The 19,886-nt window shown below is 39.1% G+C and overlaps 1 protein-coding gene across 10 annotated transcripts in view; it reads left to right on the forward strand.

Moving 5' to 3' along the window:
- The window catches only part of LOC117665675 (WASH complex subunit 2C-like), a 47,038-nt gene that overhangs the window by 25,732 nt on the left and 1,420 nt on the right, over window positions 1-19,886 (forward strand). For 4 of the 10 annotated variants that reach the window (XM_034417836.3, XM_087895465.1, XM_087895461.1 and 1 more), the window contains 12 exons: window positions 765-872; window positions 2,337-2,417; window positions 4,395-4,555; window positions 6,923-7,055; window positions 8,286-8,417; window positions 9,594-9,710; window positions 11,393-11,500; window positions 12,292-12,393; window positions 13,365-13,487; window positions 15,424-15,612; window positions 17,041-17,610; window positions 18,856-19,024. In XM_034417836.3, coding sequence (XP_034273727.2) covers window positions 765-872; window positions 2,337-2,417; window positions 4,395-4,555; window positions 6,923-7,055; window positions 8,286-8,417; window positions 9,594-9,710; window positions 11,393-11,500; window positions 12,292-12,393; window positions 13,365-13,487; window positions 15,424-15,612; window positions 17,041-17,610; window positions 18,856-19,024 — 1,993 coding nt within the window. The remainder of the gene's footprint in view (window positions 1-764; window positions 873-2,336; window positions 2,418-4,394; window positions 4,556-6,922; window positions 7,056-8,285; window positions 8,418-9,593; window positions 9,711-11,392; window positions 11,501-12,291; window positions 12,394-13,364; window positions 13,488-15,423; window positions 15,613-17,040; window positions 17,611-18,855; window positions 19,025-19,886) is intronic. The other 6 variants (XM_087895460.1, XM_087895466.1, XM_087895462.1 and 3 more) reach the window with 3 other exon arrangements.

The following is a 19,886-nucleotide window of genomic DNA, read 5'->3' on the forward strand; positions in this document are numbered from 1 at the left end:
GGCCGCATTCTGCACCAGCTGAAGCCTCCGAGTGGTCTTCAGGGGCAGCCCCATGTAGAGAGTGTTGCAGTAGTCAATCCGGGAGGTGACCAGTGCATGAGTGACTGTGCATAGGGCATCTCGGTCCAGGTAGGGGCGCAACCGGCGCACCAGACGAATCTGGGCAAATGCCCCCCTGGTCACGGTCGTAATATGATCTTCCAGAGACAACCGTGAATCCAGGAGGACGCCTAAGTTGCGCGCCCTGTCAACAGGGGGCAACACCTCACCCCCTATAACCAGCGGTGGAGCATCCCCGTGGAACCGAGATGCCAGTACCCACAGCCACCAAGTGTAACTTGATTAGTAGGTTATCAAGTGGAGAAACTAGCCCGCCCGCCCTTCCTATATCTGCCAGAGCTCAGAAAAGCACCTGAACAACAGTGATTGTGGAAGTGTGTTTCAGGAGTGCTTTCTTTTAACATTATTTCATCTCCTGCTAGACATGGAGTCAAATCTTGGGCTCAGTATCTTCACTAAAATGTTTGACAGCACTTATTGCAAGAATAGTTATTTAGCAATTACAATTTTGATAGAAAAGCTGTTTTAACATAATGATCCCTTGCTATATTTCTACAAGGACAGAAATGGCCTCAAAGTCCTAGCCTTTCTCCCATTTACCATTTTGTTGTCTTCTACCATTCTGTTGGCTGCTTGAAATGTCCCAAGTGAATAAATACGTATCTTTAAAAATGCTACATATGGCTTTCTTTCATATGCAACAGGACTTGTTTGCTTCACATCAGCCTACAGAAGTGAAGAATTCAACTTCATCATCTACTAAAGCGGTGACAAAAACTGCATTGTCTTTGTTTGAAGATGAGGAAGAAGAGGTATGTGACACCTGAAAACAACATTTTACAATAAAAGGTGCTAGGATGACTGTAAAACTAAGAACATTCCATTTTTATTCAACTATGTTTGAAATTTAATAGTTGCTTTCACAAATCAATTTGCTTAAGACCCCAAAAACAGATCTAATGTAATCTATGATCTTGAATTTTATTTCACATGAATTGTTAATGTTAAAATGCAACAAACTTATCAAGACCACTAGAGGATGGATTGAAAGAAAAGAGATGTGAAATTCAAAATACAAAGTCACGTGTGTAACAGTCTCATTTTGTGCCACCAAAACAAAGCTTTCCAGAAACACTCTTAATATACATAGTAATTTCAATTGCAGGTGTTTTTCTCTCTTTAAAACCATCTTCCTCTGTAGCAGTGTTTCACTCAGAGCTTTTTTTTTTTATTCTGAGCCATAGTCTTCCTTTCTTTCCCTCCAATCCTTGTATTGGGTTGTTTGCTCAGCCATAATCCCCCTTTCAACTCCCGAAACGGCAAGTCTCCAACAGGCCATCTCGGGCTTGCCATTTTGGGGAGGGGAGGCTTGCAGACTAGAACTCACCATGACGGCGACAATCAGCTGGGTGGTGGTGGCAGAACCCACCGACAATCAGCTAGGGCCAGGAGGACCAGTTGGAGGCCGTAATGCTGCTCCACTGACAAGCCGGTGCATCGTCAAACAGCTGGACGGTGCTGATCGGCTGGGAAGCAAAGCGCCAATCAGCTAGAGGGTAGAGAGCAGATCGGCAGCTGAATGACAGCATAGGTGTGGCTGAAGATTCTTGGCCTTTCGCAGCACCCAGAAGCCTCATGGGTGGGGCAGGTGCATGCAGGGGTTTTAAGCCTGTAAGAGCAGCAGCAGGTAGCGCTGGCTTTGTCACTCCGTGCCAGGTTTCCAAGCTTTCCAAGATAAAACGCTTTGAACAAACTGTGTTGCTTGCTGTTTCTTAGTGCTGGAGGCTCGGAACGTGACACCCCTATACTCGTATAGTACATCCCTACTATACGAGAAGTCATCAATTCATTGCATCAGCAGCCACAAAACTGAGCCCAACAAAGAAGCAGCAATCCTGTATTCACTTCAGCATAGTCAGGACTTGCTGACTATTCTTGACTATTGAGTTGATGCTTCTTTTTAATATCAGCAGCTTACAGAAGTAAAACTGAAAACTTTTTAAAACAAAACAAGTTTAATATGAAAATATGAGATATTTCTCATCACAAAAATGCAAAATGAACCATCAATGTCAAACGTATCTGCTATAGATTCAACAGAAATTGCCCATTGCTTATCTAGGATTGCAGGGCAGACAGTATGAAAATAGTTTGTCCTAAACACACAAAGTTTGTTTTAAATTCCCATTTTTCCCTTCTGTGAATAATGGAGACTGGTAGAGATTGGTTTTTCATTGCTTGTAGTAAATTAAATTCTTCTTGTTTTTTTTTTCCAGGACCTCTTTGGATCTGTGCCAAAGATGTCAAAATCTTCTCAGGAGAGAACAGCCACCTTATTTCTCAGCAGCGATGAAGAGGTACCATGTTCAGAGGTTATTAAAATGTGGGTCTGCAACATGAAGCCAAATTTGTTTACTGTAGAACCTTCATTGCTTAGGAATTGTTTACATATCATGATGGTTTCATTTGTTCTACTTTAAGCCTGTACAGAACATATGCAGTGCCAAAACAGCCTATTCCACCCTCTGAAGTTCTGATGGTTGCAGATACAAGGAGTAGGATCCAGGAATAAACATGATAAAAAACATAGAACAACTGTTTATATTAAATATCTTACGTTGTTACAGGGTTGCTTTTTCTTCAGAATGTAGATTTATGTGTTCAGTAGGAATTTTGAATCAGGGAGGCTGAATTTGTTTTAAATTTATGCATCACATGACTACAAGAAATTCTGGGCAGTACATAAAAGCAACCCAGCAGTAAAAATAAATAACAAAAGATGGCAAAAACTGGGCAACAAGAAACCGATCCAAAATAACCAAAAGCCTAGATGCGAAGTCAATTCTTTAAGGCCCTCCTAAATACCAATAAAGGGACGTGGTGGCTCAGTGGCTAAGATGCTGAGCTTGTCGATCAAACGGTCGGCAGTTCAGCGATTCGAATCCCTAGTGCCGCATAACGGAGTGGGCTCCCATTACTTGTCCTGGCTTCTGCCAACCTAGCAGTTCAAAAGCACATAAAAAATGCAAGTAGAAAAATAGGGACCACCTTTGGTGGGAAGGTAACAGCGTTCCGTGCGCCTTTGGCATTTAGTCATGCCGGCCACATGACCACGGAGACGTCTTCGGACAGCGCTGACTCTTCGGCTTTGAAATGGAGAAGACCACTGCCCTCTAGAATCGGGAACGACTAGCACATATGTGCAAGGGGAACTTTTACCTTTAAATACCAGCAAGGAAGAAGCCACACAGATCTCAAGAAGAGGGCAGGGATTACAACAGAGGCAACATTACAACAGGGTCCTAGCAGATACCATTGTTTGGCTACTGTTGGCATACAAACCTTCCTGATTGAATCAGCCGGCAGATACTATGTGAGACAGGCAATACGCTTATAAGGCTTTATAGGTAACAACCAGCACCTTAGAATCACACCTAATAGCACACTGAAACCAGGGAAGCTCACAAAGCAGAGCTATTATATGGTCATATTGAGGCATGTCCATCACTGTCTTCACCACTCCGTTGTGGTGAAATGTTAAAACTTCTGCATAGTCTTCTAGGGCTACTCTAACAAGTAGATGTTGCAGTATGTAGAAAAATTAGGCCATGAGTCACTGAAGGGCTTTATGCACGTTTTATCAGAAAGATCCCTAATTGCAGACTTATAAAAAGACTTATATTCATAGATCATATTCATAACCTGCTTTTCATTAGGATCCCCTAAAACAGGGAGCCCCCAGTCCATCAAACAGCACTGGTCCACGGCATGCGAGAAACCGGGCCGCACAAACAAGTGAAGCCCCATCCACAGGATGAAGGCAACACATGAAACCACGCCCTGGTGGTCCCTGGTGGTTTTCTCTGGTCCGTGGAAAAACCTCTCTACGGAACAGTCCCTGGTGCCCAAAGGTTGCCGGGGAGGGGGCCAGTGGTGGGTTGCCCCCAGTTCAGACCAGTTCACAAGAACTGGTAGTAAAACTGGTGGGAGGTTCTGCCCACTGACCCAGACGTCATCATAAGTGATCTGCGCATGCTCAGAAGAGCAAGCGAAGCGAGCGCAGCACGATGCGAACCGGTAGTAAAGGTAAGTTGAACTCACCTCTGGGTGGGCGCTACCTTAAAGCTACAACTAATATTTAATCTTATTTTGATTTCATGCTCCTGAGGAAAAAAAATTGTCTTACATGGTGAAATGGGTTTATTTCAGGGTTCGTATGTCACTATTTTGGTGACATCTTGGTTATTGTACATTCATTGATATTCTTTGATTTGAACCTCTGTATCTGAATAACGAATTGAAGAATAATTACGTAACAACTGGTATATTTTTAGGACCATTGTAATAACAAAAAAGAGATCAAAGCTACTTCTGAAGGAAGTAAAAAAAAGGAAGCTATGAAGTCTGCATATGGGGCCAGTCAAGCTATTAAGAGAGGCCTCTTTGGAGAAGGAGGAGAAGGAGAAGATGATTTTGTTGTTACCACAAAAGACAGGTAAAAGATTTAGCTACAAGAAAGAAAATGATATGTTCATTTATTAATAGTGTGTTTTAATCAAAAAAGATTTTTTAAAAAACATAATTGGCTCAAATTTTGTCACTAAAATGTTCTGCATTGTTTTTGGAAACTACGAATTTTGAATCTATTGGGTTTTTTTGTTTGTGAGCATTGGGAAATGTTGAAGACAAAGTGCATTGGAGACTGGTCAAAATTAAGATTGTGTGGAGTCAAATTGTTATTTAATTATTTTTTTTAAAAAAAGTGCAAATGCCTGATTATCTAAGACGGTCTCCAGGAGGTGCTATTTCTGAGAAAAGGCAGCATAAGTTTTTTTTATAGTTAATGCATTCTCAAGCACAAAAACTGTTGGTATCTCTTCAGGACAATTGTACCTCCAGCTTCCCCATATTCTGAGGGTCTTCTAAAAAGGCGTTACTTTCAGTCATCAAAGATAGAGCTGATAGGAAAATGTTAACTCCATCTCTTCTACAAAAAGGGAAGAGAAACTATAGTAAATGCTTTTTGGACATGTGGAAGAAACAGCATCTCCTCAATCATAGCTACTATAAGAACAAACAATAAAAATGGAAAAGTTGTGAAACAAATTGTGTTCTTTCTCAAGCAACCCCCAGGGCCAGATAAAGGATTCTTTTTAGAAAAAGTAGGAAAAAATTACATACCTACCATATGGAGGCTATGCCACCTATCACTTTCTTAAACTGCTGTGCTAAGCATTGAGAGAAAAATAAAGTAAGCACTGAAGGAAAAAAAGACTGCAGGGACCTGGTTTTTTTAAAAAAAACAATGAGATCATAGAAAGAACAAACTTCAGCTGAACACCAGAAGCATTAAAAAGGTCTCATTAATTCAACTGTCAACACCATCCATCAGAAACAGTTAATCAGATTGGATGGATTGCTCTGGTGTAGGGGTGTCAAACTCGCAGCCCATGGGCCAGATGCATCACACACACCCACCCCCATTTTAGCGAAGGGGGAAAAAGTTGTGATGTGTCACGTGACGACAACGTGTCATTGTGAGTTTGACACCCGTGCTCTGGTGTATTCAACCAGCAACAAGAAGCACTTCAACAAGAAGCAGCTGTAACAGTCACAACTCATTTGGTCAGATTTAGTAGCATGGGTCTTAATAGTCATTAATAGAGCAACAATCTGAATGGAACAAGGTAATTCTTTAAACATTGTAAGAGAAATAGCTGTGCTTCCATAGAGTAGTCTTGAGCACATGTGCTGTCAACTCGGAAAGCATCCCTGGCCTGCTCTCAAGTTGCCATAGGCAAGGGGGATGGGAAACTGACGAAGCCACACAGCAGCCAAAAATAGAAGCACATTCCAGACATATCTCTCTCAAGGCTGTCTCCTAGGGTTACCCACAGCGGCCGGAGGGGAGTGATCTCTACAAGCTGCGAAATTGCTCCATTGGCGAATGTAATTGATGACACACCCTGGGGAAGGGGAGAAACAGGGTCATGATTGGGGCGTAAATTATTTGGGGTCAGAGTTGGCTTCACTTGGAACATGCCAACATGAAGCTCCTAATAAATAACTGGATTTCTTTTTGAAGCTTGACTTGAGACTCATGATGTAATTAGGGCATCCGTCAGAACCCTGACAGTGCTACATGGGATTCTTTAATCTCTACCAACCCTTCCTGGGTCTGCTACTGTAATTTTCTTCTTGCTTCCATCTTTAGTGACTAAAAAATAATAATTGTCCTCAGTTTATGTTAGTCAAATAATGGTAGGGTTGGGTCTAATACTTGGAAGAGTTGCCACCAGGGTTTTATTAGTGCTAGAAGCTACATGGGAAGTCAGAGAAACATACCAAAAAGAAGTGAGGAAATACCAATAAAACTGCATGATTATATCCATGTTGTAATCAGGAATTGGAGAGCCAATTCAGTATAGTGATTAATACATCAGTGTAGAAATGGGGAGGCAGTAAATTCAGCTTTCACCTTAGGCACAAAGCCAGCTGGGTGACTCTCTCCCCTAGGAAAAAGGTTATGACAAACTGCTTCTGAAATCTTGCCCAAAAAGCTTTAAGGACTAGTCCAGGCAGTCGCCAGGAGTCGACAAAGGCACAAAAAAGAAAGAAAACCTCAGGAATTATTCTTAGTTTAAAGATTTTACAATCTCTAAATAGACAGTTTAATACTTACCTGTCTGAGCTCTTAATTTGACCTTACTGATAAAATATTTGTGAAAATGATTATAAAGAAATAATTACAGAATTCTAGTTATTAACGAAATCTCAGATACATTGTTAAAATACCATTGTAGTAAAAGATAACAAGGTAATAACAGATCCATCTTGGACCAAACATTTTTCTTTCTTTCAGCAGTAAAAAAACACCTCAGAAAAGTACTGCTCTATTTGAAGATGGTACCTTGCACGGCAGCTCTCAACCAACCTTAACCAGGCCTCAGCCAGCGTCATCTGATGCCCAAACTATAACAGTGCGTACAGATCAAGTAAGCAGTAATCCAAATTGTGACTTTGTAAACATTTAAGGTTTAGCACTCTCATTCACATGATACCAACTTGTTGCACAGTGCATATATCTAATGAGGTTACAGCCAGTTAGATGCATCTAATGAAGGTTTGACGGAAAAAAAAGATGACATTTGTGAAGAATCTCATTCCTTTTAATAATAGTCAGTTATTGGATCCCAATCTGGAAATATTAGATCATATGTAAGAAGAGCAGCCTTATAGCAATTTGTCAGCTTATTAAATCTATTATGAGAGTTTTTGGATTAGAATTCTACTTTAATCACATACACAATGAAGTGATGAAATCTGTTTTATTTATTTTTACAAATAAGGTAGCAAAGCTATCCAACACAGCTCCTTCCTCCTATTATCTCTACAGCAATATCCCTCTGAGGTGCGTTGGGCTGAGAGAGCCTGACTGGCCCAAAGTCACCTGGCTTTCATGGCTAAGGTGGGATTTGAACTCCTGATCTCCCACTTTCAAGTATGGTGCCTTAACCACTTGACCAAATTGGCTCTATCCACAAAATCTTACTTCTAATAAGATGATGAGGTGGCGCAGTGGTTAGAGTGCAGTACTGCAGCTACTTCAGCTGACTGCTAGTTCGGCAGATCAGCGGATCAAATCTCACCGGCTCAAGGTTGACTCAGCCTTCCATCCTTCCGAGGTGGGTAAAATGAGGACCCAGATTGTTAGGGACAATATGCTATTTAGTATACTGTCTTTGGTGTAAGCCGCCCAGAGTCCTCGGAGAGTGGGCGGCATAGAAATATGACTAATAAAATAATAAATTATTTTTTTTAAAAAAATATTATAAATGATGTATCTGGTGGATCTTTTAAAACAGTAATTTTCAGTACTATGTCATCTAAATTTAAATCCCAGTTATAATATAGCTTCCTATTTGTCATCTGGCTAACATAATAAATCACAAATAATGATAGAAATTTTTAATATAAAACATTGGCTATTTTGATGTTCAAAGGCAACTGTTAGGACTGGATTTTCTAGTGAAGCAAATGAAGATAAATTCTGTAAACAATTAGCAGTTCCCTCCAATTGGAATCCCATAATTTCTGAGCTAATTTTAATACAAAAGATATATATATGTGTATCCATCAGTTAAGTATGGGTGCTTATACTTGTAAAAAGTACAGTTTTCCAGAGAAAGGGGTATAATCCTCATCTTTTACTTCTTGGCCATCAGGAAAATTTCTTGGAAACATCTCAGAAGAAATTAGTAGAAAAGAAGGCAGGACCTTCGGAAGAATCTGGTAGACATCATGGTTATAATCTTGGAGAAGGAGGAAATGTACTGGACCAAGAAAGGAAGGAAAAAGTGAGGAAAAACTTTATATATAATACGCATATGTTGCTGTGTACCAATGGTGCAACATTTTATAAAAAAATCTCCTAAGATTTCAGTCCTTTCAATCCCATATTTTCTCATTGTTCCATATGCATATTATAACCAATTTTTAGCCCACTTTATCATACATTATCTCACTTCTGTTTCAAATTTCAGTAAATGTTTTATTTCAACAGTTATATGTTCATTTATACACAATTCTATTTCAAATTCCAAGAGCCTTGGTAGTACAGTGGTCTAAGGCACCCTGTTATTAAGCTGGTTATTAAGACCAGCTGCCTGCAATTACTGCAGATTCGAATCTCGCCAAGGCTCAAGGTTGACTCAGCCTTCCATCCTTTCTAAGGTAGGTAAATTGAGGACCCAGTTGTGGGGGCAATAAGCTGACTTTGTATAAATATACAAAAGGATGAAGGCTATTGCTGAGCACATTGTAAGCCGCCCTGAGTCTCCGGAGAAGGGCGGCATATAAATCAATTTTTTTTAAAAGAAAAATTCATCTTAAGCTGTTCAAAACCATGAAGTATATTTTCCTACTCTAAACCTTTCTGATAGTTGTACATAAGAAAATGATTGATAGGTATATCTCTCTGCCACCAGTTTTCTTTTTATTTTAAATTCCCCTTGACAAAATTCTAATTCTAATCTGACTGTGGCAAAAGAAAGCAAAGATAGTACCAATAGTAATAGGTGCCTTGGGTACAATCCCAAAACAATAGAGCATCATTTAAACACCATCAGTATTGACCATTCACCATCAGTCAACTGCAAAAGGCAGCTTTACTCGGAACAGCTTACATTCTGCGACAATATCAGTAACACCATCAAACATCCACATCTGCTTATCCCAAGTCCTTGGGAAGGACTGAATAAGCAGACAAAAATATTAAATCCATTCTGAACATCTGGCTGACTGGGCATCTAACCATAATAAAGTTCCAGCATGAGCCATTTCAATCTTGACAAGAACCATCCTGACAAGTTCAATGACAAAAAGTTTACATATCACATGAGATGAAGAATAAAGTGCCTTATTGGACTGAGGTTCCCTAACTCTGGATTACCAAATCATTTGTGGTATAAAATCAAGCTATTTAATCCATTTGTCACAGGCCCAAACAATAACTTCTGTCTGTGAACTTCCAGCTCTTTTTGGAGAAAGATGCCAAGAGAAAGATGAGAACTGTATTCAGTTTGTTTGAGGACGAGGAGAAAAATGAAGTTATGGATTCTAGTAAGAATAAACAGATTGGAAAGGGGAAGGTGAGTAACATGCGGAGGGTGAAACGGTACGACTCACAGTGGCCATGTGGGCGTGGATGGGTGGGCATGAAGAAATGGACACAGATGGGTTGGACTTGGTATGACCAGGTGGGCGTGACTGGATTGGCATGGGACAAATCACCCCAGCCACTGGACTTGAGAACAATTTGATCCCCTCCCCTCAGCTTCTTGCCTCCCCAAACTGCTGGCAGCCAAGCACGTGCCTCCTGAAGCCCAGTCAATCCACTGCCTCCCCCAGAAAAGCTTCCTTTCAGATCATGGGAGGGGAGAATTTGAAATTGCTCAAATCTCCATCTGCATTAAAAGCTCTGCGGTGATGCCGGCACTCTTGTAGCCGTACCTGGATGCAAGCAAAAAAAAGTGGGGGTTAACACTTTTCATGTGTTTGCCGCTTCACTGTGCAGAGTGTGAGACCACATGGGAAAGTGTCAACACCCCCCTTTTTTTTTGCCTGTGTACCCCCTTCAGGGGTATTTTAGCACGGGCTCCAGGAGGCACACACTTGGCTGCCAGCAAGTCCAGGAGGCAAGGAGCTGGTGGGGCATCACGTTGTCCCCACATCCAGTTGGCGAGGTTGACTTGTTGCTGACCTGACTGCACCCAGCCACTGTACCCACCTATCTACTCCCATCTGCCCATACCCACCCATCCATGCCCACTTGGTCATGCGAAGTCATCTGTACTAAGTCATCCAGGTCAACCCAGCCATGCCCACTCCTTCACATTCACTCACACTCACCTGGCCGCTGTGAGTCATCATAGACCCTGCAGGGGGTAATCAAAATATATAACTTGCCTCCTCTGTTATCAGTTTATAGGACAACTTAATTTTTTTTAGTCCGGAATAGATTTAGGAGTTATAGTACTGGTATCACTCCACTTTTCCCCAAAGAATCCCAATTTGCTATAAAATATGTTAAAACTGACAACATATTGTCAGTGTATTCCCCATTATGTGCTTGCTTACTATTTTGTAATCCCTTTCTCTCTTGTATCTCCACTCTGTGAGGGAAGGAAATACACCAGGCACAGGAAAAAATGGCTAAAGAGACCACTTCCCTCACTTTTTCCCCTCCCAGTTTGAGCATTTTCTACTATGCAAGGGGGAAAACCAGAAGCAATCTCTTTAATCAGTTTCTCCTGTGCTTGACTTATTTTTTCTTCTTTCCCCCTCTTCCACAGCAGAGAGATTGGAGAGGAAGAGATTACAAAGCACTTTGCAGGCATACAGTACAGGATACACACACGGCCTATATCATTGTATTGTTTTCTGTATGTATAGTATTCCTCCACTGTGTACCTGCTTACTCTCTTGTAATCCCTTCCTCTCCAATGGCTGAAAGTACAAACATTAATTCCTTCTAATTATCTCAGCACCTGAGTGAATATTCCAAAGAGTAGGAAAATGGGGAAAACAAAAGTTGAGTTGTAGTCATGCCATTTCACTCTCAGCATCTGCTTCGCTTAACAACAGAACTGCTGATCCTAATTATGGTCACTAAGCATTACCTATATGTTGCCTACCACACAAAATGAGTGGACTGGGCTATTTTTGCATACAGATGAATTCCTCAGCAAGTAGCTGATCTGCTCTAACTGTTACATTTTATTATCAGTTTTTGACGTTGTGTTTTGAAAACAATTCAATGGGTTTTTTCCAGCCTTCAGAGAAGAGCACAGGTGTGTTTCAAGATGAAGAACTTCTCTTCAGCCGTAAACTGCAGGAAGACAATGATCCTGAAGTTGACCTTTTTGATAACAAAAAAGTGGTCAGTCAATAGTAAATGCTTTCATTGTTTCTTCACAGATTGTTTTATTTCCAAATTGTTAAATAACAAGCAAAAGTTGGACATTTCTGTTGATTCAGTGGATTGCATGTAAGCTTTAAAAAGTATTATAAAGGATCTGCTAATTGACTAAAGTACTTATAAGTAATTATAAGGATGGAATATGACAGTGTAGGAAGCTATGGACCTCCAAATATGGCTAAATGATAACTCTAGCAACCCAGACAGCAGAGAAACAGAGGGAGTATAAACTTTAAATAGGCATGTAACTTTTTAAAAGCGAACAAGTGGGCATAATTCTTTTTACACAGAAAGTCATTTCATCATTGAAGGATTCACTTCTGATTGTAAGAAGTACATAAGAAATCTTTTTTAGCTCTAGTTGTAAGTTAGATTGTGGCAACTTAGCTTGTGAACCAATTAGTGATTTGTTAGAAATGAGTAAAAAGTATTTAGGAAATATCCCAAGGGTGCTTTTTTTTCAAGAGGCAACTGGACTTTCTGGTTTTTCTTTGAAGACGTTTCACTTCTCATCCAAGAAGAGCTCCAAGAGCTTCTCATCCAAGAGCTTCTTGGAAGAGCTGAAGAAGCTTCTTGGATGAGAAGCGAAACGTCTTCAAAGAAAAACCAGAAAGTCCAGTTGCCTCTTGAAAAAAAGCACCTTTGGGACAACCATGACCTGGATGACTGAGAATCTCCATAGATATTTAGGAAATAGTTATTTATTTATCCTATGTATATGATACGTATGTATATTTCTGTTTCAATTTCAGATTTCAAGCCCTAAAGCAAAATCATCATCTGGGGAATGGCTATTTGGGACTGATGACAATGCTGATGATGGTCTCTTTAGCAATTCTGCCACAAAGCCCTTGGTACTTATCATGTTGTAATTAATATTTAAAAAGGCCTCAAATATTGCTTTTTGCTTGGATTGCTTGAGATTGTTTAAACCAGATAATAGATGTATGCAAATTATTCTAAGTGATCTAAGCTTGGAACAAAACGTTTTTGCCTTCCTTTCAAGAGCACCAGTGCTGCTTGGCTATCACAATATTTGCTACTCTACAGTTTACAATGAAAGATCTTGCTAAGAGCAAGCTAATGAATACATACTCAGGGATAATTGCCAGAAGTAACATGTTACTTTGAAGAACCTTTTGAGATGGCCATAAGGATCTTTTTGCTACTTTTGACATGCAACACTATAGTATTTCCTTTTTGTTTAAAATATTTAGATACTTCAGTGTAATTTACACACACACACATACACAGACAGAGAGATTGAGAGCAGTAGTAAAGAATGTAAATAGTATTGCATCAGGATCCAGTAGTACTGCATAAAGTTTCTTCAGAATCTAAACTTGTAACTTTAAATATGGCAAAGAAAAGTCATAGTTGGTTTACATAATAGCAAAAGGCTTCAGGTTGACTGGCATTTTTTTTTTTCATTTTACAGTTCAACTTTATTTGAAAAGAAAAAAAGCTGAGTAGTGGGGTGAAGTTGTAGGTCAATATCTCTATTTCCTTTTTTGTTAATTTGACATGCTTTTACCTCTAACCATGTAAAAGTTTAAGCTGACAAATATTTGGGATAAATAGTATTAATTTTACTGTGTTTATAATGTTTAAACTTAATAAATTCAGTATACTAAAATAAATTAAGTTGGTTTTAAGTTATTCTAAGAGAATGCCAAATTCTGTTTTTGTAGTTATAAATCTTCTTTTTAGAGCGAGTTACATATTTCAGTTTTTAAATGTTAATGAACTTGCAACTGCTTTCATAACTAACATAAAGCATAACCTTGCTTCTTTAATATGTTACTTTAATTTTATTTTTTGGAAGGTACCGGAAAAGAAAACGATAATAAAGAAAGACAGCCCCGTGTCGTCCTTGGAAAAACATAGTAAAGTTCTGCAGAATAATCAATATGACAAACAAGGAGAATCAAAAATTCAGGCCACTGAGGTTTGTAAAGTATAATTTTGTATTACAAGTTTGAATATAGGAAAATTACATATCTTAACAAGGAAAGGCATTTGGATGTTCCATAATCATTAGTAAGTAGGGTATCTTCACACACTCACTAATGCCAATTGTACTGTTCCCATTTTGCAATGCAGATTGGAGTAGAAATGGTAAACTAATAGTAATTTGGTTCGTTATACTTCCCTATATCTTTCTATCCTTGAATACTTCAATTGCATTCATGTCTCTTCATGGATTGTTTTTCTTTGCATTTCAAATATCTTTTTGTGCTTCAGTAATTCCATCACCATGATTACTTCTTCATCTTCTCTTTCCTCTTAATTCATTCACTTTTCTTTCATATAATTGTTTTGCAGTGTGGGGCTCACTCAGTTCTTTTAGGTGACCAAAATCATATCAGCATTGTATATTCATATTGGTCACTTACTTTTTAATTTTCATTCACTCATCAGCTATTTTCTTTATCTTATTTGTTTCTTTCTCCGTTACTTACACAGTAAGAAGGTTCATCTTCATTCTTCTTCTTCTTCTTGTGTCATATCCGCCATCAGACATTGGCGATCATGTTGGCGATCGTATTTTTATCATTAGCCGCATGAAAAAGTGCTGTTGAGTTTTGTCCAAACCAGTCCCTTAGATTTTGAAGCCATGATGTTCTTCTTCTGCCTGGACCTTGTTTGCCTTCAATCTTTCCTTGGAGGATTAAGTGAAGGATGCCGTAGTTTTCTGGATGTCGCATCACATGTCCAAAATATTCTAACTTTCACTTTTTCTTCATTGCACACCTCTGAATCTGTTCTCACCCATCAATCCTGGAAATGTAGTACCTAGAATTGTTCAGGTGTAGCCTCACTAGTGCTGACTAGAGAGAAATAAGCCTCTTTGGTATGATGCTTCTTATAGAGTCCAGAGCTGCATTAATTCTTCTAGTCTCACTTTTCTAATTCATGCTCAGTTTCTTGTCAATGAAGCGTGTTCTTTTCAGGTACGTTGTAGAGAATAAAAGAGGTGACATTGATAGAAACATGCAAACTATTACAAGAATGGTCTAAAGTGTTCTTTAAGTGCTGAGAAACAAGATAATATTTAGAAACAGCAGGATTATGTTAGCCTATCTTAATAAGTCTACCTAACCGGACTGACAGTTTGTAAACCATGTAAGTCACATCTTGAACATATAGATAGATCTCGCTTACCAACTCTCTTGTGCCGCAACTGTTCAAAGTTACAGTAGTTGAGGGGAGGAAAACCAACAAATTTGTAACGAATCCTCACATTTATGACCATCTCAGTATCCCACAGTTATGGGATCACCATTTGCACACAAGCAGAATGAATACAGACGGATTGTATACGTGAAGTCTTCACAACATTTATATATCTTAAGATTTCACTGAAGCTGGCAAAGTAAAGGTTTCTGCAAGTAAAATGTAAATGCAATACCAGGCAGTGTGCCAAATATAATATGGGTAGCGGTGATTATGGCAGAAAATCTTTGTACTGTGATACATTCCATTTCACAGCAGCCTACAATATAGCACTTCTCAAAGTTTCTTTTTTCAAAGAGATGTGCTCACTCAAGTGAGATTTTTGCCCTGAGTTTATATGTCTTTTAGGTACATTTTATCTTTCCTTTCTTCTTGACCTTTTACCTTCTCTCACACTCCCTTTCTTTCTCTTTGGGTTTTGGAGACTTCTCCATCCACTCTAGAAACAGGTTTCTAGATAAAACTAAGAATTGTCCTGTAAGAGTAAAAAGCACCATGGCAAGTTATCCCTTTCTGTACTTTATTTACTTTTAAGGTAATTTTGCATTGCCACCTTCATTTTTACTGATCCCTCTTGAATCTTTTCCCCAAATATGCATTTGCTTGACCTGCTGCCACAAATAATAAATTTGATTTTACTTTGTAAGGGAGAATTGGAAATTAGCCCAAAAGACAAACTGTACAAGAAAACTACCGTGAAACTGCCATCAAAGGGACCATCTCACTTACCTGATGACACAAAGCATACCAAAGTAGCTTCCACAAGAAATGCTACAGAGCTGGGAGTTAGTTTTGATAACCCTATGAAAGCCAACACGCTGCAAAATGTCAACAAGGTAATTTGATAATGAAAAAATCTTTATAAAGATGATTATTTTAATGAACTGCATTGGACTTATTTTAGTTGCCAGATGGTATCAAAGTATTTACTGATGTAGAAAAAAATGTAGTGAATGAAATAAACGTATAAGGATTTTCTTTTCCACATTTTCACAGGGAAAGGGAAGAAATATATTCAACTTAGTATGATTAATTTAAATGAAACAGTGAGCAGAGCAGAAAGAATTATTAGTGATGGTTAACCTTTTTGGTGCTGACTGCCCAGAACACACACCAAAACGCACATGCACGTGCCCGAACCCCCAAAATGCAATGGGGGGGGCCTCACCCAGCACCCCATTTTGGCTTCCAGGTTGGTGCAGGCCTTCCAGGCCCAAAACAGGGTGCGGGGAGGGCACACGTGCATGAACCCCCGAAATACAATGCGAGCACCCCCTGTGCATGCACCCTGCCCCCCACACATGCGTGGCAGAGACCCAAAGATCAGCTGGCCAGTGGGAAGCATGCATGCACTTGCAGTGCAACTGAGCTGGGGCGACAGCTGGCATGCCCACAGAGAGGGCTCTGCGTGCCACCTGTGGCACACATGCCATAGGTTCACGGGGCTAGGCTACTCATCTTAATAAAGAAATGCTTTTCTTAAGAAGAGAATTTTTGAAGACCTCTCTCATTTCAAAACTACCTGAAATCAAAAGGAGAAATTGTGAAGAAAAGTACTTCACCCTAGGTCCCCCTCAGTTATCGTATTCTGATGTTATAGCCTCATTTAGGTGGATTCTTTCCTCTCTTGCCTGAAGGTGATGAATAGCAATTTGAAAATAGTAGTGCTTCTTTTAAAAAAAATATTTTATTTATTTTATTTTATTTCTAATTTATATACCGCACCTTCTCCCGAGGGACTCAGGGCGGTGTACAGCCAGATAAAAACATACAATACAAACACTAAAAACAATTAAAAGAATATATATTAATTTGGCCCCAGTTTAAAATGACAAACCAATTAAAAATATTTAAAAATATGTTAAGCCAGCCCAGCTTGCTGAAAAAAGAAAGTTTTAAGGGCACGGCGGAAGGCACCGAGGTCTTGGATTCTCCTTATCTCTGGGGGCAGCTGGTTCCATAGGGTAGGTGCCCCCACAGAGAAGGCCCTCCCCCTGGGGGTCACCAGCCTACATTGTTTGGGTGATGGCACCCTGGGGAGGCCCTCTCTGGGAGCGCACGGGTCGATGGGAGGTTGTCGGTAGCAGCAGGCGGTCTCGAAAATAACTAGGTCCTATGCCATGGAGCACTTTAAAGGTGGTAACCAACACCTTGAAGCGCACTCGGAAGACCACTGGGAGCCAAAAAATGTGGCATTGCCTGCTCTTACTGCTTGTCAATTTGTACTGCTTCTTACTTTGCATCCTTATAAACTCAAATTACAGGGAAGAATCAAAGTGAGTGGGAATCGAAGGCCACCAACCAGAACTGCCAGGCGATTAGCTGTTGAAGAACTTGACAAAAATGAAACAAATACTGCAGAGAACGAGTGTCTGCCTATCATAAAAGGGAACTCTGGGCCACCCACTATATTACATCATAGCGAACTGCGTAGAAAGAAAAATACTGAAAAAGCTTGCTTGGTTCCATCAACCAACAGCAGCAACCAATCCAATGAGTCAAAAGGTAGCCCTCTTTTAAAACCGACAGCCTATTCCGATGTGAATGATCTCTTCGAGTCCAACAACCTTTTCACTAAGGATAGCAACTCTAAAGCAACACTGGAAGCTAAGGGCATTGTAAGCCAGGTTGCAAAAAGGGAGGAGCTGTTTCCTGCTGCTCAAGAGGGTACAGACCTCTTTCACTCTAGAAAGACATTAAGGAAATTAAGTCCGGTGCCTTTCCCAGAAGAAAAACAGGATGTCTTCATCACCAGTAAGAAAACTGTGAAGAGAAAAGAACAGGAGCTCCCATCTCAATTACATCAAAATTTCCCAATCCAAGACATTTTTGAGGTAATTTTGAAAGTTTTTCTCTTCAGCCTTGGATTCTTCTAACTTTGTATTGTGCTGTTTTTGTTTATTCCACAGGCATTAGAGTGATGGGGGAAACCACTTGGGATGAATATGGTTTGTTTAAATGGTGACCAAAAAGTGAATAAGGAAAGATGGGATAGGTTTGGATTTTTTTAATCATTCATTAGCAACCTCTCCAGTTGTGCTAAATCATTTTTAAAAAGCTCCAAATAACGCCTGAGACTGTCCTGAATAGGATACAAATAATCAGCTGCTTCTAACCACATATCAATATTGTTTCCTAAAAAGGAAAGATTAGAGATGATCAGAGTTAGATTCAGAGAGGGTATCTTGAGGGGGCATACTACAGTTTGCGTCAAGGCTGCAGATTTAAAGCCTTACCCAAAGGAAGGCATTGACAATCTCCTGAATCCAGTTTGTCACATCTGCACTATTCCCTGAAGCATCCAAGAAGGATATTGGTCAAGCTTAAAAGTGGCAGGGATGTCCTGTCCACTTTCTCAAAATCCATAGACCAAAAAGATTCCCAGCCAACAGTCAGATATACCTGCTATTCATTCATGAGAAATCAAGCCTTATTGACAACTAGAAGCCACTTATGGACTTTATGCATAATTTTTTTAAAAAAATGAAGTTATGATTTATGCTTTTGTTGATTAAATAGGATAAATTATAAAAAGAAGCATAAGATGATGTAACTTTCAAGAGGAAAGTTAAAATATATTTATATTTATAACTGCTGTGAATAATATTGGGAGCCATTTCTTTATATCTTTTTCCTTTTTTTAGTTTTCTTCAACTTGTTTTCATTTCTTACACTTCTTGCTTTTTCTTTGATTTTGTTCTGTTTGTTCTCTTTCTTACTTTATATTAGTTTGTGTTAGCTTTAATCTTAAATGATGTGTTTGTGGGGTGAGGAATTAAAGGAATTAAATTCAATGAATTAAATGAATGGAATCATTTTATGGAACCATATTTGGCAGGCTGAAGAGATGATATTCTTATTTACCACTCATATTCCTAAATACTTTCCAAGTTTCAAATTAGAATAGTTCATATTCAGATTTACAACAACATAGAACTAGCCGCTTAGCAGAACTGATTTCTGAAGCTTAGATGCAGAAAATGAGAGCTACCTGTATTTTATTTTACAAGCACTAACCAGAGAAAATATATGCCTCCAAATATCATTTTTATACTAAGTAATCCTTTTCTTTATTCAAGGACGATATATTTGCAGTAGAAACTGTTAAGCTGCCAGACAAAACAAAAGAGGTGGAAGTCAATTTGTTTGATGATGATGTTGATATCTTTGCTGATCTTGCTGTAAAATCAAAGGAAAAGAGTACCAGAAAGAAAATGGAAGCTGTATCTATATTTGATGAGGACACAGGTAAAAAAATTGTAATATTTGGACAAAGATCTGCAATTCACTGACAAGTATATCTCTATACAAATAAGTCGAGAAAGAATTAGGTAAAGATTTTATAATTTTTTTAAAAAAATGCCTGCCTTGGATTGGGAGGATGTCAGAATATTTAATGTATTTCTTCAGATACACAGAAGGATCATGACTAATCCTATTTTTTGTTAGAAATGTTGAGCCTCGATAGGAAGAGATTATCTTCCATCAGGGAAGAGTACGATATATGCCAAGAAAGAGGTGGAAAAACACTTGTGCTTCACGAACCTAATGTGGGCTTGCTCTCTTAATAGTGTTGGTTCAAACTAGATTCCACAGTGTATCTTTGAAATTCACATTTTTGAAAATTCATATTCTATCCAGTGGGAGTGTAATTATTGAGACTGTAGCAGTTTGTTAAAGCATTTTCAGTTAATTCAAAAGCCAACCCTGGTAAGAATGACTACATCTATGGCACATTGTCTTTCTTGGTATAGCTGGCTTCTGATTTGGCCTGATAAAGGGTACACTTCTCAGAAAATACAATACTAGGACAAATACTAGGTTTGATTTTAAGTCAATATAGATAATATGATATACTCTTAACACGTTTAATAGTTGTATTTTTCTGTACATTGGAAATTAAAATTGGAGGCACTGTTTTGAAGGGGCTCCACTCAAAGCTTTTGAGTCTCCTGCACCCTTGAGTCCTTTCAATTCAATCAACACTAGGATTTCCCATTTGTGTTATTTCAGACCTACCACATGTTGTGAGCAATGCATTATTGATGTCTTTGCTAAGAATGTGCCTAGGAGCCAGCAGACTTTTATCAACATCCTTCCCTGTACTCCT

The sequence above is a fragment of the Pantherophis guttatus genome, chromosome 5 (assembly GCF_059756535.1).
Source record: "Pantherophis guttatus breed Tessera chromosome 5, ASM5975653v1, whole genome shotgun sequence".
Classification (NCBI taxonomy): domain Eukaryota; kingdom Metazoa; phylum Chordata; class Lepidosauria; order Squamata; family Colubridae; genus Pantherophis; species Pantherophis guttatus.